A 27039-nucleotide genomic window follows, 5' to 3' on the forward strand; every position below is an offset into this window, starting at 1 on the left:
TTATGCGACCGGACTGATGGGAGAGAAAGACGCAAATTACACTTCTCGGCAGACGGAACTGGTGGCGCTATCTGGAGCCGCGCTGGACGAAAGCCCACGACAGAAAGCCGCAGGAGCGAGTGCTGCAGTGCGCGTGATTTGCCAGATGGCGCCACCACTGCCCTTCGCCGGAAAGTCGTCGCTGGCGTCTTTCGCTCGCAGACGGTTCTGCATTCTCATGCGCGGCGACCCCGCCGTGGCGGCGCAGTGGTTCGGCCGCTCGATTACGTTGCCTAAGGATGCGGGATCGAATCCCGGCCGCGGCTGCTGCTTTTCGATGGAGGTGAAAAGCGAGGCGCCCGCGTGCTGTACGACGTGTGTGCAAGTTATAGAACCACATGTGGTCAAAATTCTCGGAGCCCTCCATTACGACGTCTCATAGCCTGAGTCGGTTTGCGACGTTAAACTCCACAAACCAAATTCTCACGCGTGGTTAGTGCAGGTAAGCGCCGTTGTGAAACTTAATAGGCAAAGAAAAAAAAAAGGACAACAAATAACAAGCTGTGTGCGTGATTTCACTGCAAATGAGTGTCCGGTTGAGATGGAGGGTTTTTGAAAACGGTTCAGATAAAGTTGCAGAACGCGATTGCGAGAGCGTGCCTCGTTCGAGATATCTCTCATATTTGCTCACGCTCGCGCTTCTCCCCGTCCGTGCGCCTCTTATATTCCTCGTACGCATTGCTTGCACCAATTTCAGTAACGTACATGCAGTGAGGTCACTGTCTGGCGTTGTGGAAGGTTTTAAAGATCAGCTCATGCTGTGTTGCGGCTTTACCAGCTTGGGTGCCATCAATGCGGCGCCGGCGCCTATGGGAACGACGCTTATCGGGCTTACTTCATAAAACCCAGGACGTGAAACCGCTCATTGCACACCGTGAGGACATGGAAGAAAATACCGCGAAACACTTTCCAACGCGCAGAGTGTGGCAGCAGCGACTGCGGCACGGCCGAAGCTGCATATAACTACAATTACCAGTATGCACCACGTCAGCAATGGTGTAGGAAACTCGTAGTGAAACCGGTCTACTCGGGTTTCTCATTTTAGGTTTTAAATTTCAATAAGAATCAACCTTCCAGTGCTCTTTGTTACGGACTGAGCCATGCCATACACCTCGACCATTCAGTAACGTTGTACGGCTTGGTGTTTTGTTTGGCTTATTGGGTTGCTGAGAGACGCCGTAGTGGAAGACCCCGCAGATTTCGACCACCTGGTGTTCTTTAACGTGCACTGACACCGCACAGTCCACGGGCGTCAAGCTTTTCGCCTTTATCAAAAAGCGAGCGCCGTGGCCGGGATTGGATCCCGCATCATGGGCACAGTAGTCGGGCACAGTAGCCCTAACCACTACGCCACCCCGGCGGAGCTCGGCATGGTGTAAGCATGGCTTTATATGTCGGCTGGTACCCTAAAACCGGTACCTGGATAACGTGGTAGCGTAATACGGTATGCTAATAATACTACTGCACTATATGCTTAATGCTATCTCGTCATGCCCTTAATGGCGCAGCTTGAATGTATAGCCCCAAATTTTCTCCTTTACACGACTTTTGTTGGCTTATGGATTCAGCTATGAGTTTTAGTTAACGGGGAACCGTCGGAAATGCATCGGTGTCATGGTAATGCATGCCGAAGCCCTTGTGGATTTCACAACCCTCGCTGCGCCACCTTTTTACGCGCACAAGGTTCAGGTTTAATTATAACTCTGCAGAATGATGAATAAGGGCAAATGGCTTGCACGCCTTAGTTGCCGTGTAGCGCACACATTGGGCGTGTAAAGCGCGAACTCTCACTACACTGATTCAAGGAGAGCCTTGAAGCTACTCTCACACGCCTGGACAGTACTCGATAAAGTCGTTAAGGGCCAGGTGAAACTCACTGATGGATGGTATGAGATAAGCAGATAAGGATGGTATGGATAAGATAATTTTTTTTTGTCGAAGCAGGAAGTGATACTCGTTCGTGACACTTTTAATTGCTGTAATTGTCACACCTATACGGTCTGCGCCCGGAAATGAGAATTTGTAGAGTTCCAAGCAATTACTGAATAACCCCAAGCAAATCATTATACCATGACATCATCGTCCTCCATTCGCACTCTATATTTCCTTTGCTTCCTCTTTCCACAGTACGGAGTAGCAGACCAGCGTCATCTCACCGTCGGCCTGCTTCTTCATCTTTTCTCTCATTAAATTACCTTCTCGCTGTCTCGTGGCAGGTGCCAGAGCCAAGCACAACCGACCAGAGGACGATCGCACGGTGGCTCCTGCGGAAGGTGTCAGCCCGAATACAGCTGTTCCCGCAATTCTCTGCGACGCGGGCTCGGCGGCAGTACGTGACCAGGGAGTAGCCTGCCGGTCTTCGCCAGTATCCGGCGGCGTTAACCCGGGAGCGGGCAACGCGAGGGGTCCCGAACAGCCGACCCTTGGACAGGCAGCTACCTTCCGCTGCAATCCAGCCTTCGGCCTCGATAGGACGAAATCGCCATCCGTAAGTATACCACTGTGCCATATTTAAGGGTCCTAGGGTGGCAAAAAAAAGAAGTATTGTACTAGGTACCTAGAGTTAGCCACTTACACAGGACCAGGCACTGAAGGAGCAAAGTTGTGCATATTGAGAAGAGGAGCTAGCATTGTGCATTTTCGTTGAGGCTGGCTTAGTTCGGTGCGTTTTTCGAAGCTAAAAGCAACACTAAAAGAAGCAAAGGAAAAAAAGGCTGAGGCTTAGGTTCTGGTCAGATGCGAAGCATATTGATTGCTAAACTCGGCTTTCCATGGTTACACTTGGCTAAACTTTTCTTTCCTTGGTTACACGTGCTTTTCATCATCATCATCATCAGCCTGATTATACCCACTGCAGGGCGAAGGCCTCTCCCATATTTCTCCACTTAACCCGGTTCTGTGCTAGCTGCATCCACTTGACCCCTGCGAACTTCTTAATCTCATCCGCCCACCTAACTTTCTGCCTCCCCCTGCTACGCTTTCCTTCCCTTGGAATCCAGTTTGTTACCCTAAGCGACCATCGGTTATCCTCTCTTCGCACTACATGTCCTGCCCATGTCCATTTCTTCTTCTTAATTTCCACTAGAATGTCGGTAACTTGAGTTATTTTTCTGACCCACTCTGCACGCTTTCTATCTCTTAATGTTACCCCTACCATTTTTCGTTCCATAGCCCTCTGGGTTGTCCTCAACTTAAGTAGAACTCTCTTGGTTAGCCTCCACGTTTCAGCCCCATAGGTGAGTACAGGCAAGATGCAACTGTTGTATACTTTCCTCTTGAGCGATACCGGTAAGCTGCTAGTCATAATCTGCGAGTGCTTGCCAAATGCGCTCCATCCCAATCTTATTCTTCTTGATATTTCCTTTTCATGGTCCGGATCTGCGGTTACTATCTGTCCTAAGTAGATATATTCGCCTACTATTTCCAGTATTTCGCTACCTAATGTAAACTGCTGTTCCTTCCCGAAGCTGTTGAACATTACCTTAGTCTTCTGCATATTGATTTTCAAGCCTACCTTTCTACTTTTTCTGTCTAGGTCATCAATCATTATTTGCAGTTCATCCCCCGAGTTGCTTAGCAAGGCAATGTCATCAGCAAATCGCAGATTACTGAGGTATTCTCCATCTACCCTTATCCCTAACTGCTCCCATTCCAAGTCTCTGAATACTTCCTCTAAACAAGCTGTGAATAGTAGTGGGGAGATTGTGTCTCCTTGCCTAACACCTTTCTTTATGGGAATTTTGTTGCTTTCTTTATGTAGAACTATGGTTGCTGTGCAGCCACTATATATATCTTCCAGCACTTTCACGTACGGCTCGTCTACCCCCTGATTTCGCAATGCCTGCATCACCGCCGAGGTTTCAACTGAGTCAAATGCTTTTTCGTAATCAATGAATGCTATGTATAAGGGCTGGTTATATTCCGAGCATTTTTCTATCACCTGATTGATGGTATGGATATGATCGATAGTAGAGTACCGTTTCCGAAACCCTGCTTGATCCTTTGCTTGATTGCAGTCTAAGGTTGTCCTGATTCTATTAGCGATTACCTTAGTAAATACCTTATACGTAACAGACAGTAAGCTGATTGGTCTGTAATTTTTAAGGTCCTTAGAGTCCCCTTTCTTGTGAATGAGGATAATGTTTGCATTCTTCCATGCTTCCGGTACCGTCGATGACATCAGGCACTGCGTATACAGGGTGGCCAGTTTTTCTAGCACGATATCCCCCCCGTCCTTCAGCAAATCTGTAGTTATCTGATCCTCTCCAGCTGATTTCCCCCTTTTCATAGTTTCTAGTGCTTTCTTGACCTCGTCCTTCGTCACTGGTGGAACGTCTGACTGTTTTTCCCTACCGCCAATCTCATTACGGTCCTGACTACTTTGGCTACTGTAGAGATCTGTATAGAACTCCTCGGCTACTTTGACTATCTTGTCCATATTAGTGATGACGTTGCCCGCCTTGTCCCTTATCGCATACATCTGGTTTTTGCCTATGCCCAATTTCTTCTTTACCGCTTTAAGGCTTCCCCCGTTCTTTACGGCATGCTCAATTTTCTCCATGTTATACTTCCTTATATCGGCCACCTTGCGCTTATTGATTAGCTTTGATATCTCGGCCAATTCGATCTGGTCTGTTGGATTGGAAGCTTTCATACTCTGGCGTTTCTTAATCAAATCTTTCGTCTCCTTAGACAGCTTACCGGTATCCTCTCTAACTATCCTACCGCCTACTTATACCGCGCACTCAGTAATGATATCTCTGAAATTATTGTTCATTGCCTCTAGGGTAATGTCGCCATCCTCAGTTAGAGCTGAATACCTATTCTTTAGCGAGATCCTGAGCTCTTCTGCCCTCCCCCTCACCGCTAATTCGTTGATGGGTTTCTTTCTTACTAATCTATTGCGTTCCTTCTTCAGATTTAGGCTAATTCGGGACCTCACCATCCTGTGGTCACTACATCGAACTTTCCCGATTACCTCTACATCCTGCACAATGGCGGGGGTTGAACACATTATGAAGTCGATTTCATTTTTAGTCTCTCCGTTAGGACTTTTCCATGTCCATTTCCGGTTCTTCCGTTTGCTGAAGAAGGTATTCATGATTCGTAAGTTATTGCGTTCTGCAAACTCAACTAGTAACTCCCCCCTGCTATTCCTAGAACCAATGCCGTAGTCACCTACTGCCTTGTCTCCTGCCTGTTTTTTCCCTACCTTGGCATTGAAGTCGCCCATTAGTACAGTATACTGCGTCTTTACTTTTCGCATTGCCGATTCTACATCTTCATAGAAGCTTTCAACTGCCTGGTCATCATAACTACATGTAGGTGCATAGGCCTGTACAACCTTCAGTTTATACCGCTTATTAAGCCTAATTACGATGCCTGCAACCCTCTCATTAATACTATAGAATTCATCTATATTACCCGCTATATACTTATTGACAAGGAAACCTACCCCTAGTTGTCGCCTCTCTGGTAAACCTCGATAACACAGTACATGCCCATCCTTCAGTGCAGTATATGCCTCATTCGGCCTCCTAACCTCACTAAGCCCTATGACATCCCATTTCATGCCCTCTAGTTCCTCTAACAGCACTGCTAAACTAGCTTCGCTAGCAAGGGTTCTAGCATTAAACGTTGCCAGGGTCAGTTTCCAATGGCGGCCTGTCCAGCGGAGCCAGGCTTTCTTAGCACCCCCTGCTGCGTCACAGGTCTGACCGCCGCCGTGGTCAGTTGTTCCGCAGCCGCTGGTGACTGAGGGCCGGGGTTTTATGGAGCTTATCATAGGAGGTTGTGGCCAATTACTGCACCAGGGTGGCCAACTCCTGTTCTGGTGAGGGAGTGCGTTGCCGGAGGTGTTTACCGGCATCAGGTCGCACCCCAAACCTGTATATGCAATTCCATCGACACGCGGATTTTTTTTTTTTTTTTTTGTCATCCGGTGGAGAATTGCGCGGCACCGGGATTTGAACCCCGGTCCTCTTGCATGCGAGGCGGATGTTCTACCGCTACGCCACCGCTGCTACTCTGCTTTTACACGTGCTTTTACACGGTTTAAACTTGGAATTGCACAAAGCCTCAGGAACCTTTTGTGAGTTTCTACTGGAGACGAGCGCAATCGTCTCCCATTTATATATAAACCTGCGCTATACCACGTGGTCCGCACAGCGTGCAACCGCAGCCGACGGCTCGAGCTGGACCCCCGTTGTTGTTGTTGAAAACCTTTTATTTCCACCGAGAAGAAGCTCCGTTTCGGACTCCCCGGCACGCAGGCCTGATGAAGCCTTACTCAGGAGCCTCGCGAACTAAGGTCTGGTGAATATACATTGTTGCTTCACGGCCTCAGCCGCCAGGCAGATGGCTTGCTGCTGCTGAGCGGGGTCCTCACTTCGCAGCAGGGTCTCCCAGGCGTCTCTATCTATATTTTCTTTAGCTCCTGGGCTGTTGTTACATTCCCAAATAATATGATCTAGAGTGCCCCATCTCCCACATGTTATGCAATGTAGATCCTTTTCATCTTTTGAAATTGTTGCATGTCTCTCCTGTGTCGTGACGTCAGCGTATCACGTGGTGTGACGTCACCATACCACGTGGTCCTCAAGGCGTGCAACCACAGCCGACGGTGCGAGCTGGACCCCCGTCTCTCCTCTGTCGTGACGTCAGCGTATCACGTGGTGTGAGCGTCACCATACCACGTGGTCCGCACGGCGTGCAACCACAGCCGACAGCGCGAGCCGGTCCCCCGTTTTTCCTCTGTCGTGACGTCAGCGTATCACGTGGTGTGACGTCACCATACCACGTGGTCCGCACGGCGTGCGACCGCAGCCGACGGCGCGAGCTGGACCCCCGTCTCTCCTCTGTCGTGACGTCAGCGTATCACGTGGTGTGACGTAGCATTCCACATTCTTTGCACGGCGTGTAACACGAAGGGCTGTGGTTTACCTCTAGCAATATGCTTCGCATAAAAGAAACCATCGTAAGAGGGGGAAGAGTGTGGGCCAATGTTGCTTTCAGCTCTTGTCTATATCGTAATGTGCGTCTGCAGTGCCTTTGTCTCGCTCAGCTTTGCTCCTCTATTCCCGGGTCATGAAGGCTGCCCGTATCGTTGAAGAATTACATTTGTGATTTCGAATACAGAATATATGGTAATAAACTAACTGCATTACTAAATTATACTAATTTATAATAAATTAAGTGTACACTTCCGGGAAAATATGTAACTACTGTCAGGCGAAAGAAACGGTTCCCGGTGGAATCAGAAGGACAGCTCATCTTGGAACCACTTTAGAAGTATCGATCGACCCCTGTTAGCGATACAGCGCTCAAGCAAATTATCAGCACATGTTTAACATGCTGATTTGCTTAAATTTATGATTTTTTTAGTTCCGGGCCGGAACTAGGCTAGTGTAAAGAACGCGATTTCGCCGAATTCAGCCGAAAAAAAAAAAATGAGACTAGTATTTTTCCGCCACAAGAACCTGGAGGTCAAGATCATCGTGGTCAATCTCAGCAAGAGGCACAAACTGAGTGTGACGTAAAAAGGCCATGCGTTAACTTCCAATGACTATGACGATCTGTGTGTGAAACTATGTAAAAGAGCGAATCATGTTAACACCCTGTGATAAAAGCTTGGATCTGTATTGCTGTATGCCGCCCCCTAAATTAATGACACCTTTAAGAACAGGAAAAAAAAGAAGCGCTTTTCTTGTCCAGTTGGGTATCATCAATAGTTCTGACGTAACACGCATAACTACTCGTTCACTCTCCGTGCAACTAATGTTATGACATGCCGTAACATGCCGTAACAAAAGTTACACGATGGCGAAAGAGCAATCTGCCTTTGTTCCCCTCACATGCACATGCAGAGACGGGATTAGGCGGATAATATATTATGACTTGCAAAAATAGAGGAAACCTCAGCTAGATTCTTTTAGCTTGTCTTGTTCTGATGGACAGCTTGTATGAACATTGAAGAAGGCCAATTAATAACGAAAATCCGCTATCTGCAGAACATGTACACGCATACGTGTCGTTCGGCGTGGCTAAGACGCTACCTTGTGAGTGCTTTCATTCAGGAGTATTAAGCTGGGGCTTTATTTTCAGCTGTTCAGCCTACTTTGTATAAAAGTAGCTGGACACACGGAAGAAAGAAAAGAACGAAAGTCTTTTATTTCTTTTGCGAAAAGCGCGAATCTTGCCACCGGAGAGTGCTATGCAGATATACTCCTTAATACGCAAACCTTGTATGAACATCGACGACTTCACGGCAAGAAAAATGATTGCTTTGGCGTCTTACCAAATTCGTGTACATTCATGCATATACAATGTTAACTGGGTGTACGCAAGGGTTAGTTGCTATTCGGTCAACCTACTTGCGTGTTAACTGTTCGGCGTTTTCGAGTTTAGCGGCGTTTCCCTTACGGTGCTAATCTTACTTTGCAGGATCCTCAGAAGCCGACCTCATTGCTCATACGCAACCTGGTCTTACTTGGGACCGCTGTCTTCGTGTTGATTGTAGCCTTTGGGATCGCATCACTAGTATTGACGGGGTCAGAGCCCTTGTCGAACGCTTGCAAGACTCATGCCTGCCTAGCCTATTCTGAACGGCTCCTCTCGTCCATCAACGAATCGGTGAACCCGTGCCACAGCTTCACGCACTTTGTTTGCGATGGCTGGCGCCATAAAAACGAGCTTAACGTTTGGGAAGTCCAGTTCATTTCTATTCTTGACAAAGTGAGCACTGTGCTGAAAGGCATAGCCGTGCCTCAATCGGAACAGAACCAGGAACAGCGGGCCGCCATCGTGTACCGCAGCTGTGTCCATGTGCTCGAAGGAGAAAGAGACGAACTGCCAGCCGTCAAAGAGGCACTTGCCGAAGCGGGAATCGTGTGGCCGAAGCCTTCAAAGAACGCAGACGTGCTGCACACGCTCCTCTTCAGCTCTCTGAAGTTGGGCTGGGACGTGCTCCTCGATTTCGACGTGGAAACATCCGGCAGGGCGATTAAGCTATCTCCTGGCAAGTTCCTTTACTTCGTGGCCGCGAGGAAAAAGGCGAGTAAAGGCTACTTTGAGTTCCTGAAAGAACGCTTCCATCGCGAAGGCCAGGATACTGTAACTTACCAGGATACGAAAGCATCGGTTGAACCAGCTCTAAAATATCTCTCTGAGGCTCGTCACGCTACGCCTGACGGGTATAGCGCTGAGAGTTTTCAGAATATCACCAATCTGGGCCTCACTGAACTCAACTGGACGGCGGCGCTTTTGAAACTGGACATCAGGATGAACGGCACTCTCTCATTGTCGACCACATCGCCCCGTTACCTGGAGGAAGTGTTGCGTTTGTGGCGGCAGAACGGGACAGATTCGTTCCATACAGTCATCTCTTGGTGCACTGTTCAAGTAGCGGCCCTTTTCGCGAATAAGGATCTAATTTTCAACTATTACGACAATGACTACACAATGACACAGGTGTACTACAGGGTGTTCTGTATGACCAGAGCAATGTACTTCTCCCGGCTCTCATTTTTCGATCAATACAACGCCGAGGTTCTGCAGGGCGACGCGCTTCATCTCGCAAAAAATGTGGCTCTGTCCGTGCAGAGCGCTTTCCACCGGCGTCTTTATAACTGGACGTATTTTGACGAGGACATCAGCGTGATCAGCAACAGGAGCTTTTTGGAAATGCTCTTCCGCAACTTCGAGCACAGAGCAGGGGACGAACTGCCGAATATGGACCAGGACCAGCTACTCGACTTCAACGATTCGTTCGTGTGGAACTGGCAGCAGTCTGTGCACGTTATAAAGCTGGCAGAATTCGAACTTACGGTAAAGTCAATGCAGAAGTTGAATTATTACACTATTTCCTACGACAAACGCCAAATTGAGCTAATGCCTTATGCTCTATCATTCCCGCTATTTGATGCACAGCTACCTTTGTCTGTAAACTATGGCGGCCTCGGAGCTGAAGTCGTCACAGCACTGGGGCGCTTATTCTATTTCGCATACATCACAAGCAATGCTTCGAATCTTGAGTCGTTAATCGACTGCCTGCGACCAAGGACCACGGGTATGCTGCATCTGCTCCAGCATTATGTGGCGTTTGTGATTGGCTTTGGTGCTCTCGTAGATTCGTACGATGGTGAAGAGAGAGCTTCTGACCATGGCGTATTTGGTTTGGAAAAGTACACTGGAATGCAGCTGTTCTTCATTGCGCTGTGTTACACCGACTGTCTTGGCAGCAGTGAAAGTACGGACGACGAGATAGTGTGCAGCATCGCTCTTCAGTACTTACCAGAGTTCTCCGAGGCTTTTCACTGCGCTCCAGGGGAACCGATGAATCCAATTAAGCAGTGCAAGCTGTTTTAAGACTTGTTTTCTTTGTAACTCGATTTTTTTTTGTTGTTGTTGCCCCGGTGATGTCATCATTGGTGTGGCTGTGGCTATGAAAGGCTTTGAGCTGGTTTTAGTGAGCTGGAGGAAGTTTACTGATGCCATCTAAAGATGGCATCAGTAAACTGTATACTTCGAAAGCCATTAGCTTGGGTACTGATGGGTAATTTTTCAGAAAGCGGTGCGTGATGTTTACTAAAGGAACTATATGCATGTGTAACTGGTCTAATTGCTTTTGAACGCCATTGGAAGGTATTTACCCTCCGCAAAGAGCAATATTTTCAATTCCGACGGCGCCACAAATGAATTAATGGAGATTCATTGTGACGTATAGAAACGCTTCCGCATGATTGCATTTGTTGAATGGTGCCGTATAATACGTTGTCGCCGATAATTACAGGATTTTTATTGTAAATCTGAAGCTTGTTTGCAGCGGACTAATCACGCTAGGCCTCACATCTTGTTTACATTGTTTCTGATTGCGCAATGTAACAAATGGGTGGCAATTACAATTTATTTTTCTTGCCATATTTGTCTCGTTAAGTGAAATATTAAAAGCAGAAAACAAAGCGGTGTTGCGCTTTACATTCCGGTACCAAATTATAACCTCTAAGATGCTTTGAGTTTTGTAGATGCAGTCAGAAATGGGAAACGCTGAGTAGTCGACGTTGCGCCTGGCTTCTGGGGCTTGTTATCCCACTTCTGACGTCAGATGGAGCTACTGTCCGGGTCGCAAAATAATAGCTGGATGTCCTTTTACTTTCGAAATAACTGTTTGCTAACGATATCAAGCTGCGAGTTACTGCTTGGGTGCATATTGTCCTCAATTCATCATTCCGTGTCTATAGTCTACTCCATCAACATCGCCAGGGCTGTTCTTCGCCAGAGCTACTGAAAACTCCGGTTTTCTCGCTGCACGCAGATCTTAGAGCCCTGCACTAGGGGCACCGGTCATCTAGCTCCTACTAATTAAATTTATTAGAAGTTTCCTCTCGGCGGTCCAGCCACGTCGGTGTTGGTACCGTTGCCGGCGTAACTGAGCGAAACTGAGCCACGAGCTAAGGAGAGTCACAAGCCAGAGACCATTTCTCAGAAGACGAAAAAGAAGAGGCAAGAGGGAACTGCACAGAGCTCGTGGCTATTCTTTCTTTTCTGATAAATTTCCTTTGGCGCGTCAGAAAAATAGTGCTTTGTAACTGCTCATACATACATACATACGTACATACATACATACATACATACATACATACATACATACATACATACATACATACATACATACATACATACATACATACATACATACATACATACATACATACATACATACATACATACATACATACATACATACATACATACATACATACATACATACATACATACATACATACATACATACATACATACATACATACATACATACATACATACATACATACATACATACATACATACATACATACATACATACATACATACATACATAAATACATAAACACAAGCATCTGTTAAATTCTCCGCCTCAACATGTCGCAAAAACCCTTACATAGGTGGGCTCAAATTTCTCATTAGGGAGTATCATAATCGTCGTTATAATTTTTTCGCGCCTGCATTAGCTCATTCGTTGCAAGCTACCGCAGTCGCGAGCTACCACATTAAATATATATCCGACTGCGCAGGGCCAAAGGTTCCCCTTTGACCACCCATATTTATTTTAGGCGAGGTCACTGCATGCAACTTCATGGCGTTGATACTGACGAGGGATACTGACGTCGCTCTTTCTGCTGAATGGGACAGAAAAAAAAAGCTGGTACAAAGATGGCATACATATCTTTCACTAGTGACGCAACGCCATACAAATTGGCCAAATTACAATGAAACGTAGTGTCAGTCCGGCAAATACGCTGCTGTAATACGTGTGAATTTCATAAACACTGAATAAATGATGTTCCGGACAAAACGCGAGAGTCATTGCTTTTCAGAATATTCAAAGTTTGGGGCAAACAATTGTACCATCTCGCCAGCACTACTATTGCACGGTAGGTATAAATGAACAAATTTTAGGATATAATGATGGTTTACTATAGCGGTACCGGTCTTGTGTCTATAAGGTTGATTGGGAGAAACAATGGAGTACAACGCGATGTCGTTAGTATAGCTTCTGTTTGCGGCTCTTTCCCTCTTCGCGTAAATTAACGTTGCTGCTCTCTTAATCTCTATGCCATTTAATTTGCGCCTTTCTTATCTCGCACATATTCATTAGCATGCAATCGTATATGGCCCAGTTTTATTAACGAATATCCGACATATATATCTTGACATTTCCTAAGTAGACATATTCGCCTACCATTTCCAGTGCTTCGCTACCTACTGTAACCTGATATTACTTCCACATCACGCACATCACAGCAATGTTATCTAAATGGAATTGCTGATAGCTTGGCGAAAGCGTCCCTGAATTTCCATTTGTTACCTATCCTCCAAGCTACAGCGTACATCACAGCAGCGGGATTTCAGATATGTGATTACCTGGATCTCAAATATTCTTGGAGTAGGAAGTTATGCCATTCACGGCTACTTAAGGTTTCTCTAACAAGGATACGCTACCGTATCCCACCCCTAAATTTCTATCTGCACAGACACAACTCTGGTTTGGAATTTTCTCCCACCTGCGCATTTTGGGGTGAACGGAATCACTAGATCATTTCTTTTTTATTATTTTGCTTACACTGCACCATGTTGAAGAGATGGTTCTTGAGGAATCAATTGCAACAGCTTGGCCTCAGTTTAACTTAGCCCGATCTTATTATTATTTGGCGCCAAATTCTTTGGCCACAGTCACAGGTCTGCTTTTTCCGCCGTGTAAAATTCTTATTGGAATAAAATAATTTGCCTTGCTAAATTTTTCTTCTAGAAATCCCAATCTCCCGTCTGCGTTAAGAATTTCCTTTATTTCAGTTACTTCACTTTTTCGTTTTTTTTTTTCTTTTCCCACTCAGTTCGCGGATGTTTTCCACTCTTCTGCTGGAGACAGAATGAAGCCTAGAAATAAGTGTGATCTGCTTTAAAAAAGAACGCATAGCTGATCCTTCCAATGTTTTTAGGTTTGGGTTTTATTTGTTTTTGTTAAAAATGAAAATTCTATTTCAGTGTTCTCTACTAACGTCCACGTTTAATTTAGAGATTCTAGATTCAGGTTGGCAACATCATTTCAAACAAAAGGAACTTTTAATTCATAGATATGTCTCGCTTCGCGTTTTTCTAGCCGGACTTCTCGGTGGAAGGGGCCTGCTGATGAGGACTCCTGAGATGTAAAGTCCACGACGGGCGACTGAGAGACAACAAAAAGAGACATCACACTGGTGCCGTGTCAGCTGGTGTCGTGTCGTGGCAGCACCCTTGAGCAGTTGTGCCACAATAGTACATGAAAATAAATACTATATGTCTGGAAATACGTGAATGGTCCGGCTTCGTCGAGAGGGGTGAGAAAAGAGTTGATAAAAAGAGGAGAATTCGTTTAACTGCGGTAAATATTGGATGGGCCAGAGTTTGGCGGAAAGATAAAAGAAAAATCTGTGTCTTTCATTTTGAACGAGCATCTCGGGTTCCTTTTATCCAATATCACCTGGCCGCCTACCTGTCTGTTTTAAAAGTATACTTTCACGTGTGAAAGAAGCCAAGCACAATAACGTACTCCTGGATCGCACAAAGGTTTACTCAAATGCAGAACGTTTCCTTTAGTTATGCTAGTGAGGTGCAGTCTACATTCTGAAATATTAAAGTCTAACACGTCAAAACTAACGGAAACACTTCAGTTAATAATGACAACATACGCTGCCTTCAAATCTTTGAGTTTATGCTTGGCTAGCAATTAGGCAATAAAATTCTCCTAAATCTAGTAACTGCTGCAATTACTACCTTGCTACTAACCTTTTTTTTAACAATATAGATCATCAATAAGTAGCTTTATCGTCTACGGATCTAAGCTACGATAATATTAATGAGGAAAGTTCATCGGTACTTATATTAATGAAATTACACGCATAACAATCACACATAAGATACAACAGTTCGCATTTCATGTCGACGCCAATCATGACATCAAACTATATTCGTATTCATGCGCTGCATCCCACATTGTCATAGGTATTTCATGCAGCTTTTTTCTCGGTCCGGCGTTACAGTGCAACAGAAAGAAAGGAAGAAGAGGTGAGCTGTGATAGCTCATTGTTTAGTCGCTTCACTGCGTTAAGCTGCCTCACAATCCAGTGCCCTGCGGTCAACCTTCTAGCTCTGTCACTAGCGAAGAAATCAGAGAGCAAAGACAGGCCGGTAAGAAGAGATTTTTCTTTTTTTTTTTTTAACCACCGCGGTAGTTTAGCGGGAAAAACATTTATTTGATCGCTTCTCTTCAGGCATGGCTTCAAATGTGACGGGAGCATGTGTCATAATTTTCGGCTACCTCGTAAGATCGATCCTCTTATTTCAATGCGTCTTTGGGAACGCCTTTGACTGTGAATACTTGACCACCCCTCTCGTTGTTTCCAGGTTTTTCACTGCCTGTTCTTGCATCACACTTTCCGAAGCGCTCTGCTGTGCCTCGAAAAATACAGTAAGCTGACGACTATTCGCTCCATTACTCTGCCTCTTGGCCATTCGTTGTCCTCCAGTGTCAGTGAATACGAATAAAATCCGAGGTAGTTATCCGCTGCCAGTATGGCAACACAGTAAACTAGAGCGCACACACACACACACACACACACACACACACACACACACACACACACACACACACACACACACACACACACACACACACACACACACACACACACACACACACACACACACACACACACACACACACACACACACACACACACACACACACACACACACACACACACACACACACACACACACACACACACACACACACACACACACACACACACACACACACACACACACACACACACACACACACACACACACACACACACACGCGCGCGCGCACACGCACACGCACACACAGGCGCGCGCGCACGCTAATCAGGCTAAACTCCAGGTGTTCAGATGTTTGAAATCAGGTACTATATATATTGCTACTCTATTTAGATGCTTCTGTTTCTAACGCCTAATCAACAGCCTAATGTTAGTCAACGACTCTGGTACTCTCGTCTGTAGAATTATTAATTTTACGATATAATATACATGGCATAATAATCATTTGATAGTGAAGGGTAATCTTAATTTCTTTTTAAATGACTTTGTTCAGGGAGATCAATCAAGGGGAAATGAGGGTGCTCGTTATAATACATGAAGGAAAGAAGCCAACAGTCGGCGAGGCCAAGGAAAGCGTTGGGGATGGTACTTTGTCTTTTTTTTTTAAATGTTTACTTGGATAATCACAGAAATTAGTAATGTAATCTGTTTAGGGGAAATATAATTAGACACAAAGTAGAAGAAAAAACAACGTGCCGATGGTGGGAACCGAACCCACGACCTCCGAATAACGCGTCCGGTGCTCTTCCAACTGAGCTACATCGGCCGCTGTCCCCCCTGCTACTTACTTGGGCATTTATGTTGTCTGTATACGAACCTTGAGAGTGTGGGTTCGGATCCCACCATCGGCACGTTGTTTTTTCTTCTACTTTGTGTCTAATTATATTTCCCCTAAACAGATTACATTACTAATTTCTATGATTATCCAAGTAAACATTAAAAAAAAAAGACAAAGTACCATCCCCAACGCTTTCCTTGGCCTCGCCGACTGTTGGCTTCTTTCCTTCATGTATTATAACGAGCACCCTCATTTCCCCTTGATTGATCTGCTTGTAGCTTACGGGGGTCTCGGTTCTGGCAGTCTTGAAGCCATAGGTAGCGTAAGAGGGTTCTAGCACAGCTTTCGCCCTCGCTCTTGATCACGTTCTACGTGACGCTGGCGGTAACAAAGGACGTCCCACGTCCGCCGCTATGGCTGAGGGTGGCGCTGGTGAACACTCTCAAGGTTCGTATACAGACAACATAAATACCCAAGAAAGTAGCAGGGGGGACAGCGGCCGATGTAGCTCAGTTGGAAGAGCACCGGACGCGTTATTCGGAGGTCGTGGGTTCGGATCCCACCATCGGCACGTTGTTTTTTCTTCTACTTTGTGTCTAATTGTATTTCCCCTAAACAGATTACATTACTAATTTCTGTGCTTATGCAAGTAAATATTAAAAAAAAAAAGATATAAAAGTACCATCCCCAACGCTTTCCTTGGCCTCGCCGACTGTTGGCTTCTTTCCTTCATGTATTATAACGAGCACCCTCATTTCCCCTTGATTGATCTGCTTGTAGCTTACGGGGGTCTCGGTTCTGGCAGTCTTGAAGCCATAGGTAGCGTAAGAGGGTTCTAGCACAGCTTTCGCCCTCGCTCTTGATCACGTTCTACGTGACGCTGGCGGTTACAAAGGACGTCCCACGTCCGCCGCTATGACTGAGGGTGGCGCTGGTGAACACTCTCAAGGTTCGTATACAGACAACATAAATACCCAAGAAAGTAGCAGGGGGGACAGCGGCCGATGTAGCTCAGTTGGTAGAGCACCGGACGCGTTATTCGGAGGTCGTGGGTTCGGTTCCCACCATCGGCACGTTGTTTTTTCTTCTACTTTGTGTCTAATTATATTTCCCCTAAACAGATTACATTACTAATTTCTGTGATTATCCAAGTAAACATTTAAAAAAAAAAAGACAAAGTACCATCCCCAACGCTTTCCTTGGCCTCGCCGACTGTTGGCTTCTTTCCTTCATTTGTTCAGGGAAGCTACAGTTCATGGTTGAATCAATACTACTGCCTATTAGAAAGCAGGTGCTGCATCTACATTTATTAATCTGATTTGTTTAGAAGGGCTTTTGCTTATCCCTACAAAAGTGGGCATTATTTTTCAATGCTTTTTCAGCTAACACGTTACTGTACTATTCTTGCTCAGCATGTACCTGTTATGACTGAGGGTGACCGCTTGTACTTCTAGAAGAGATTCGGAGTCTGGAATGAGTTCAGCGCTTCTTCGAGTTGTCGGGCCTGACTGTTGATCTGACAGCCGTTGGAGCCGAACTTATGACCTCTTTAGTACGAGCGTTGAGCCCTTTAGAAGTGCTCGTGTAAAGCGAGTATTGCTAACCTTGTTCGCTTCTGATTTCCCGATTAACTTTCACCTATTACAATTAAAAATATTCATACTCTTGGAAACATTAACTTTTTCTTTAAAATGAGTTCTGTGCTATTGTTCGCAGGGCTCAACAGACACAACAACCAGCAGGCAGCCGACATCTACCACAGTAAGTCGAGTTCAAAATTAAGGCGCACATTTAAAGCAAATTGTGAACTAAGTGTTCGTCGAGAAACTGCACGTTAGAGGACAACTCTCATCAGCTCAAAAAAAAAAAAAAAAGAAAGAAAGAAAGCGTCAGAGATCTGACGAAGGAAGCTTTATAAAGGGAAGATGCACCAGCGGCGAGGAAAGGCACCAGTGGCGAGGAAGGGCACCAGCGGCGAGAAAGGGCACCAGTGGCGAGGAAGGGCACAAGCGAACAGGAGTAGGTGGAAGGCAATCACTAACGGACGCCATCCGCTCTGGTTACTCATCGACGAACGTCCTTCATTTAATTTCATTTTCTTGTTTAGAACGACTGTAATAATAGTCATCATCATCATCACCATCAAAGAGTTGCAAAGTGCAAAATATGCACGTTATGTTGAACGGTGCTTCTTGTTGATGCCGCCATTGCTTCTTGTTCTGCAGGCAGCGTCCTCATGTACACCATCCGAACCGTTCTCAACGTCATCTATGTGACCGTCGACGTCGCCGCGCTCACCGCCTTGCTAATGGTGAGGAGATCATGTTACACTTTGTACAAGTCAGCCAGTCCACGTCTCATACCAAAAGTACGTCACTGCATTGAAACAGCGACTGCAGTCGCAGAGCGATGAAAGGCGCTGATCTGGCTGGTACTTTTATCATGAATACAATTACGTACACAGCAGATGATGCGCAAAACATAAAACCTGCTGGAGGTGAGGCACGCTATTCAACCAAGCCTATTCTGTACCAAAAGTCTTAATTACGTATTCTTTTATCCGAAAAACGGCAAAAGTCATTATGGGTACTGCAAAACGCGCTGTTTTCTTTTTGCTCTGATGTTCCGCAACTATCCGAGCCAATTTTCTCGATGATGTTCAAACGTTTACAGATTCACAAGCGATTCTAGCTGTCGTTTGTTGGTATTCTTTGCGCCACGCGATCGCATATTTGTTACAGAACAGAAAATTTTCGCGGCAGTTTTCGCATCACATACCAGGATTAAGTTTCTATTTAGCGTTTTCCTCACACCGAGCTTCATAAAATTGCTGAGTGGGGAAAGCGACTCTATCGTCTCTGCGAGTTTATTAAAGAACACTTCGTGCACTCAGGCTATGCAAGAAAATATAAATTTAATGCTTGATTAGGATAGTGTCTAACCGGGAACTATGATTCAAATCCGGAATAATAACTGCGCCATGGTTTAGTTTATCATACATCGTAATTACTGTTTTTAAACTCAGTTCAGTATTAATTCCCGCAGTCACGAAGCCTCTATAACGGTCATGATTGCCTGCAATTCAATTTCTGAAGGTTTGCTATTAAGCGGTTATATCGGCTTTTTTTTTTCTTTTACTGTTTACAGATCGTATTTTTTAAAACCCTATGAGACATACGTCGGCGCGGTCATTGCATGTGGATTGTCCAAATTTTAAAATTATTTCATTGGCAATATATCTGGAAACATCTAACTAATTTCCTACTCTACTAATTTTTCCTATTCGTAAAGTTCACTTCTCGCAGGACAATTTTTAAGATGAGGTCGCTCGCGTTAGAAAGAGGGAAGCCGTTTGTTTATTTTAAGCCGTAAACAGAGCTAGTTTCTAAATTTTCCGATACCACCTCGTACAACCTACTTGAGTGTTTCAAAACGCAGTCATTACTTTTTTTATTTTCGGGGAGTGGGTAGAGGCGCTCTTTAATAAAGATATTTGCTTTTTGCGTACGCATAGAATGTCCTACTAAAAACCGCATTTTTGTTCCATTTTCACGCAGACATTTGTCAATGGCATAATAAAATCCCGAAGCCAGCTTCTTTGTATAAGAAGCTGTGCCGTAAGTATGAAAAACCTCAAATTATTTTTGTTGTCTGATTTTTCGTTTTTTTTTTTTTTAAGAAATGTATTATTGTGGCATCCAATTAGACTTCTGTGTGTACTACATAGCTTCCAATGTTACCTACAGCTTGCAATTTTCTGGGATGAACTCTAGTGAAGTAAGATGGCACCTACGAGTAGCACGCGGAACATATTCTTTTTTTTTTTTTTTAAAGTAAATTGTATATATCCGAAATATCCATCGTGTACATGCCATTCTGTGTGAGCTCATTGCTCTAGCTGCCCAGTGAGTGTCGTCTATTTACGCAGGACGTGCGCGACTCACTGGCCATGTACCTCGGTTGCTCTGTGGTGCTGACCATCGCCTTGAGCTTCTTACGCAAGTTCGAGATCTTCGCGCTGACCGTCACTCCGTACGACCCGGTTGAGTGCTGCGGGGTAAGCATATAGTACTACAAACTCGCAGACGCAGCCTTGTAGGTGTTTTTTCTCGTCTTTCAAACAGACACCCCATCTCAGAGGCTGTATTTGCGGCGCAAGAAATAAATAACATACAACAATTCTTTGATCGAATGAAGTGCAGAACACACCTCCATTGATATGTGGCAAGTTTTCTTCGGACAGTGCACGTACCCGGTTACTGTATTTTGGTCAGCGGTGGTATTATTTAGTTTCCGGTTAGGACAGAAGTGCGATGACGACAAATATAACTGGTTTGTGAAATGAGAAATCTCATACCTCTGGCTATCCTAAAAAGGTGCCGCAAACTGGCTTACTACTGGCCTACAACATCGGCTCCTTTGAACGCGTTGCATTGTTTTCCTGAAATTGGATATTTCAACACCAGTCAATCAATTTATTTTCAGTTTTTTTTTTTTTTTTTTTTTTTACAAATAAACTCAGGATAGCAAGAAAAAAGCAGTACGTTATGATAGCTTCACAAGTCTCGCCACGACGAAAGGAATGCCGAGAGAGAGGAATATTAAGAAAGAAAGAAAGAACGGGAGCTGAAAAACTGTCACAAAATATTCATAGTGCGTTCAGAACTCCATCGTTAAACATTAAAGTCATGTGGCTTAATCACACATTCTGCATGTAATCTATTTTAAATTGGTTCTACCCTAAAAATATATATATATATATATATATATATATATATATATATATATATATATATATATATATATATATATATATATAGAGAGAGAGAGAGAGAGAGAGAGAGAGAGAGAGAGAGAGAGAGAGGGAGAGAGGGAGAGGGAGGAGGCTTCTGGCGGCATTCCACTGTGACGATATCTACTAGCGTGTGGATACCATCAATGCACACCACAATCTCGGCAACACTCAGTCATCGCACTTCAGCTGTGGCTACTGAGTTAACAGCTCTGAGAGAAGCAATTATATATATTCTACAACAACGCCCTGCAGCATGGGTTATCTTCAGCGATTGTCGCGCTGCACTACAATTGCTTAAATCATCAAGAATTCAAGAAGAGCTCGTCATTGACATAAATAAGCTACACACAGAGGCCTATGACCTGAGTCACAGCATTGTGCTACAGTGGTTACCTGCTCACTGCGGCATCGCGGGCAACGACCTCGCAGACGCCGCTGCAAAAGAACTAAAAGATTCCACAAGGACAATTTCAATACCATTCCCACGAAGAGATGCAGCAAGACTTGTAGCAACTGAATCATGGCGATTGCAACGCTCTCTGTGGTGTGACCCGAACCATCAATATCGACCTCTACACCGAATAGATCCCACTTGCGTCTTTCGAATTCCTCACAATTTGAACAGGTGGCGTCGAAACTGTCTACACAGAATCTGCTTAAATGTGTCATACACAAACTACTTCCTACATAAAATAGTCATAGCGAGCAGGCCTCTGTGCTCTACATGTGATGTGTGTGAAAATTTTGAACATTTGGTAACCTCCTGTCAACGGTTTACTGCACATCGCAGGACACTGCGCAATAATTTAAGCTTACCTAAAGAAACAACTTTGCGCCTTGAACATGTCCTGGGTCCTTGGTGCGACGGATCGTCTGCTGCGCGAGCTACCAAGGCCTTACTAACTTTTCTGAAGGACACAGGGTTGATTAATACCCTTTAAAACTCATCTGTGTGTGATTATGCGCGTGTGAAAGTTAACTTTTCTTAAGGACACAGGGTTGATCAATACCCTTTAAAACTCATCTGTGTGTGCTTATGTGCGTGTGAAAGTGTGCGACACCGATTCTCTTTTTTTTCTCATTTATTTCCCCTTCCCCTCCCACACTCTGTCACCCTCATCCCTCAACCCTCATCAGGAGTAGCATGCTAGGCTTACCACCAGGCAGACATCTCCTGTTGCCATTAAAATATATCTCACTCTCTACTAGCAAGTATACACTTACGAACTTTTTAACACAAAGAAATAAGCACAGCCGCCGCTATACACCCTGTCATGCTTAACAGAAACAATCCTGCTGAATTAAGAAAAGTTCTGAGAGCCCCGCCGGGGTGGTGCAGTGGTAAGACGCCCGACTACTGTCCGGAATACCCGGGTTCGAACCCGACCTCGGCGGCTGTGTTTCGATGGAGGCGAAACGAAGAGGCGTCCGTGTGCTGTGCGATGTCAGCGCACGTTAAAGATCCCCAGGTGGTCCAAATTACTCTGTAGCCTTCCACTGCGGCTCCTCTTTCTCTCTATCCACTTTAACTCCCACCTTCCTTCCCTTACGGCGCGGTTCAGGTGTCCACAGACAGAAGTGTGACAGATACTGCGCCTTTCCCTTCCTGTGAACCAACTATTATTATTATTCTGGGAGCACCGCAGAATCTACAGTGGAGAAATGCGAAAGCCTGAGCGTTTCTCTGCACACGGTACGTTCGCACGCTACTTGTCGAAAACAGCCAGCGTTCCGCTGAACGCATCAAAGTGCACCGGCGTTCTATAATTGGTTTACATGGAAGGAAAGGCGCAGTATCTATCACTCGCGGGATATCGCTGACATCTCGCGGACAAATTTAATATAATAGTAGTCGGGCGTCTTACCACTGCACCACCCCGGCGGGGTGGGGCCGGACAAATTTCGCCGACGCGAGGTTTTCACCATCAGCCTAGAAAGACTTTCGACAGGAAGGGAAAGGCGCAGTATCTGTCACACTTGTTTCTGTGGACACCTGAAGTCGTTTTGTGGTACCGTTGAGTCCACACGTCGGCGACCGGATCAGTTCCTCTCCTCCCGTAAGCTCTGCGGGAAACCGGGAGACTTTCTTCACGTCCTCCTCCCATGCCCTCCTTTCTCACATCCTCCATCCCCAACCACAGCCGAAATTATTCCGCAACAATCCAGTACGGCGCGTGCCATGCAGTTCACAGGAAACTGCGCGCCCGAGCTCGCGCACTGTCGCATCCTCCAATAATATTTTTCTTGTACAGCCAGCACACAGAAGCGGTATTCTAAAGGACACAGCTGTCATCACCTTCGCATCCATGCAGACACATTGAAAGCTTAACGAATGAGGTTGGTTGGTTGGTTTGGTGGGGCTTAACGTCCCAAAGCGACTCAGGCTATGAGAGACGCCGTAGTGGAGGACTCCGGAAATTTCGACCACCTGGGGTTCTTTAACGTGCACTGACATCGCACAGCACATGGGCGCCTTGCTTTTCGCCTCCATCGAAATTAACGAATGAGGCATTAGCTGCACTTTTACTTTACTGCCCATCACTTACGTAAAGACCCTGTTTGTGTTACTTAAGGTAATTAAAAAAGAAGCTGATCTGAACTACCCTCCCAGCAAAAATTACCAACTTTTGGATTTCAGGCAAAAGAGCTGCTGTACATTAATGGGCGCTTGAATAACCCAGAATACAGCGCGAACGCTGTAAGTATATTTTGTTTCTATCGCTATTTAGCATTTTGCTGCTCTTATTTGACCCTTTGCACACCGACAAATCAAAAGGCAAAAAGAACACCTTATTTTTTCTTCCTTTAGCACTTATATTATTCACATTGAGTTCCGAGTAGGTTACGATTAGTGCATAGCCGAAACAAGCAGCTGCAAGCAGCCAAACTAGAAACCAAAAACGTCTAGTCTGCTTTTGAAAGCCACGAGTGAGTGCATATAGCCCTCATTCTGAAGAAAGTTCACTCAAGAAAGGACAGTTCGAATTCATTCTTAGCTGAAGTTACGACCAGATGCAGGGCGCAGATGTGCTTTTGATAAAAATCAGTGACTGTTCGTCCCCTTTAATACTTATGCGAAGTCAGACGAAGCGAACCCACACGAGGACATGTCCACTTGTCAAAACGTTGGCTCTGTTTGCGAACTGCGCGATGCTCCCCTATCTCCTTATTCACTACCCTTCTTTCATACTGTGTAGCCATCTTATTTCTCTCGTGCTGCTTTGGATCCACTTTAATATTTGTGTGAGTGCATGATATATTTTTTTATTCCACTAGGATTCTTTTGCGTTCATTCAAAAGTGTACGTTTTTAACACGTTTAAATAATTTGTTTGCAGGTGTCACGCTTCGTTGGTTTCAGCGTTATCGACTGCCTAATGACCGGATTTAAGGTTAGTTTAGGGTCTATGGAATTCCTCATACACACAATGCTTTTGCTGGTGGCTTCTATCCGTACAGGAAGTGTGTCTCTACGACACAATTTTAGTCATTTGGGGTGCATGGCGCACGGGAAAGGCTGCAGGCATATCTAATCAGCTTACCGTTATGTGTTCCGGTTTGCAGTGCTGTGCTCGGCACCACAAAATGACGCCCGTGGCGTAACTTGAATATCCCCTATAAGATATCAGGTGCAGTACATTGTGGCAGGGTGTGATCATGCAGGTCGGAAAAAAAAAAAAACCCACTGATCTCCATCCTTTTACAGCAAAACAGGTAGGACATCGATAAGAGCTAGTTCATGGACAGTCGTATAAGCAGTATCCAAAACTTTTCGACGCATACTGTTGGTGCGGTATAAGGGGGAGAGGTTGTTCCTACAGATGGAGCGTATGTAAAAGAGTGTACCAATCTTGTGTGAACATGGGGGAGTGGAACTACGTTGTTAGGAGCGCACATGCGTTCGACATTATCACGTGCCGAATCGAAGTGGCGTAGACACAGAAGCACCTGGATAGGGTGTTTACTGTGGTTTGCAACTTGACCCTGTGATGGAGCCCAAACGACCTCCCTGGCACTCCGAAGAACGCTGTCACACACTCCTGTGTCCACCCAAAGAGTTGGTCGCCGTGTACGTTGCCCAGTGCAGAAAGAGAGAAGTACAAATCTTCCTCCCTATCTCCCTATGGAAAAGGGGGGGGGGGGGGGGGTTCGTGTCCTGCTTTCGTGCTGTTCAGTCAGAGGAAAAATGAGCTTAGAGAACACAGTCAATAGAACACGCCTTCTCGTCCAACAACATATGCGCATTCGTTCCGGAGACAGTTACAAATCTCGAAATCTCAGAAAGCTAGAAAATCAAGATTTTGGCTCAGCAAACGAAATATTGCTGCTGTGGTTGCATAAATCATACTGCAGCTTTTTTGTTTGTTGTTGTTTTGCCTCTGCGTCTACCGCAGGTCATGATGATGATGCGCCTGTTCGAAATATACGACGACATAAGTCACTACATTGCGATGATGTCAGCGATGGCCAAGAGGCAACAGCAGTTGGGCGCAGCGAGCCCTCGCTTCCTAGCGCCTGGCGTCGACCGCGGGGCGTCACCAAAGTATCTGTCTGCAACGAAGGGATTGGGGCGCTGACCACGTGTACACGATGGCTCGGCCCGAGCGTGGATCGCTACGCTACACGAAGTATTTGTATATATGGCGATCAGTTTTGCTGAAACATAATAAACCATCCCTTGCACCGTGTCCTAAGCAATGCTCACATTGCGTAAGTTCAGTTTCATTCCGACAGGTTTCAACGACTATCCATTTGGTTCGAAGGACTTCTAGCGCGGTGCGATTTCCCACTGTTCCGGGCTTCACAGTAGCCCGTTTGTTTTCATTGTGTATACAGGGTATCCCATCCAACCTTAACCAAGGGTTAAAAAAATAGGCCGGGGATACCGATTGCATAGGCCTGCCAGCCGTTTTTCGCACCACATGTAATTTTTGTTTTGCAATTAAGAGTATTTAGAAGTTACTGAATATTGATATTAGACAATAAATGGGGTTTGCAAAGTTGAACAGCGCCTTCAGAAACCCCCCTTCCATTTATTTCCAATAATGAAAGCCTTACGTGTTCCTTTTTTTCTGATATCTAAAGAAAGTCCGCGACAAAGTTAGCTGTGGCTAAGCTTCGTTAAACCTATAGTGTGAAGCGATAGCTGAACCATGGTTACACATCGTAAAGCTGTTTATTCAGCACAAGATTTTTCTTTGGTCATAGGCGGCGTTTCGCAAGACGCTTCTCACGTTGTTACGGCTTTTCCGCTGCTCTTCTGGCTTAAGCCCCTTCTCTTTTACTCTGCAAACTTTCAGCTCGCAACGCATTGTCCTCTGGATCGTGAGATGCGGCCAATCGACGACCATAACGAGCACGGCTGCTCAGTTGCTCTTCCTCCGAGTCCATGGCGCGGCTCCGGCCAAGGTGCGCCTCTATATCTACTCGAGATTGACGTAAGCAATAATGTGTCTCGCCACGAAGCTGCTCACGCGTTGAGCTACTTCCTACGTCAGTTGACATTTGACTTTTGACCTTGACCTTGCCTTTGACGTTGTCCTTTGGTGGAAACATAGCTACACAAAGTGGTTGTGGATTAAGTTCCAACTTGATTGATCGCAGAGCTGTTTGAAGGTCACCGAAAGGACACGGTGACCTTGGCTTTACCTTGCTTTGCGGAGCTGTCGCTTCAATAAAAAACGAATCCCATGAGTAGCGCATTCACTCGCCAAAATTGCGCTGCTGTCAACCGGGATTTGAGGGAACGAAATCAACTGCAGGCGTGGCTTCACGGCTCCGTTCAGCGGCAGGCCGATATTTCTATGGTGGTTTCTTCGTCTGCGTCAGCCAGTTGGCGCACGTGATAGTGGAAGTTGCAGTGAGCACGACGAGCTCGCTGCAACCATCGTTAACATAGCAGCCTACCGCTGGAACCGGGCCATTGAGGCATGGCCGAGGCTAATTTCGCTTTTCAGCCCAATTTACAAATTTAAAGAAATATGTGAATATTACAGATCCACGCACCAAAGTCTTCCTACCCCGTGCAAAGGGCTGGGGAAGGCTAACGAGCGGGTGCTCCTGCGCCTGCTAACCAATACAATGTTGTGCTCGGCTACTCTAAAACATTTTGATCCGCAATTTAACGGGCTGTGCTCGCACTGTGGGGAAGTGTCTGACACCTACCACATGCTGTGGGCCTGCCAGAAAAACCCATCTTTGCCCCCTATCCCCAACCCCACCCGAGAGAACTGGGAGGCGACCCTGTCCGG

The 27039-nt window shown here is 45.6% G+C and overlaps 1 protein-coding gene across 1 annotated transcript in view; it reads left to right on the forward strand.

Annotated features, from left to right (window-relative positions):
- Positions 1-26230, forward strand: part of LOC146190604 (uncharacterized) — a 53052-nt gene extending 26822 nt beyond the window's left edge. Inside the window, exons 3-11 of the mRNA XM_084600203.1 lie at positions 2256-2527; positions 14980-15043; positions 17711-17755; positions 18220-18305; positions 19923-20051; positions 23428-23487; positions 24127-24180; positions 25183-25331; positions 26089-26230. Of these exons, the coding sequence (XP_084456329.1) occupies positions 2256-2527; positions 14980-15043; positions 17711-17755; positions 18220-18305; positions 19923-20051; positions 23428-23487; positions 24127-24180; positions 25183-25331; positions 26089-26230 (1001 nt within the window). The remainder of the gene's footprint in view (positions 1-2255; positions 2528-14979; positions 15044-17710; positions 17756-18219; positions 18306-19922; positions 20052-23427; positions 23488-24126; positions 24181-25182; positions 25332-26088) is intronic.
- Positions 26231-27039: the final 809 nt, after the last annotated feature.

This window comes from Amblyomma maculatum, chromosome 4, assembly GCF_055883805.1.
Source record: "Amblyomma maculatum isolate TAMU_Amacu chromosome 4, ASM5588380v1, whole genome shotgun sequence".
NCBI lineage: Eukaryota > Metazoa > Arthropoda > Arachnida > Ixodida > Ixodidae > Amblyomma > Amblyomma maculatum.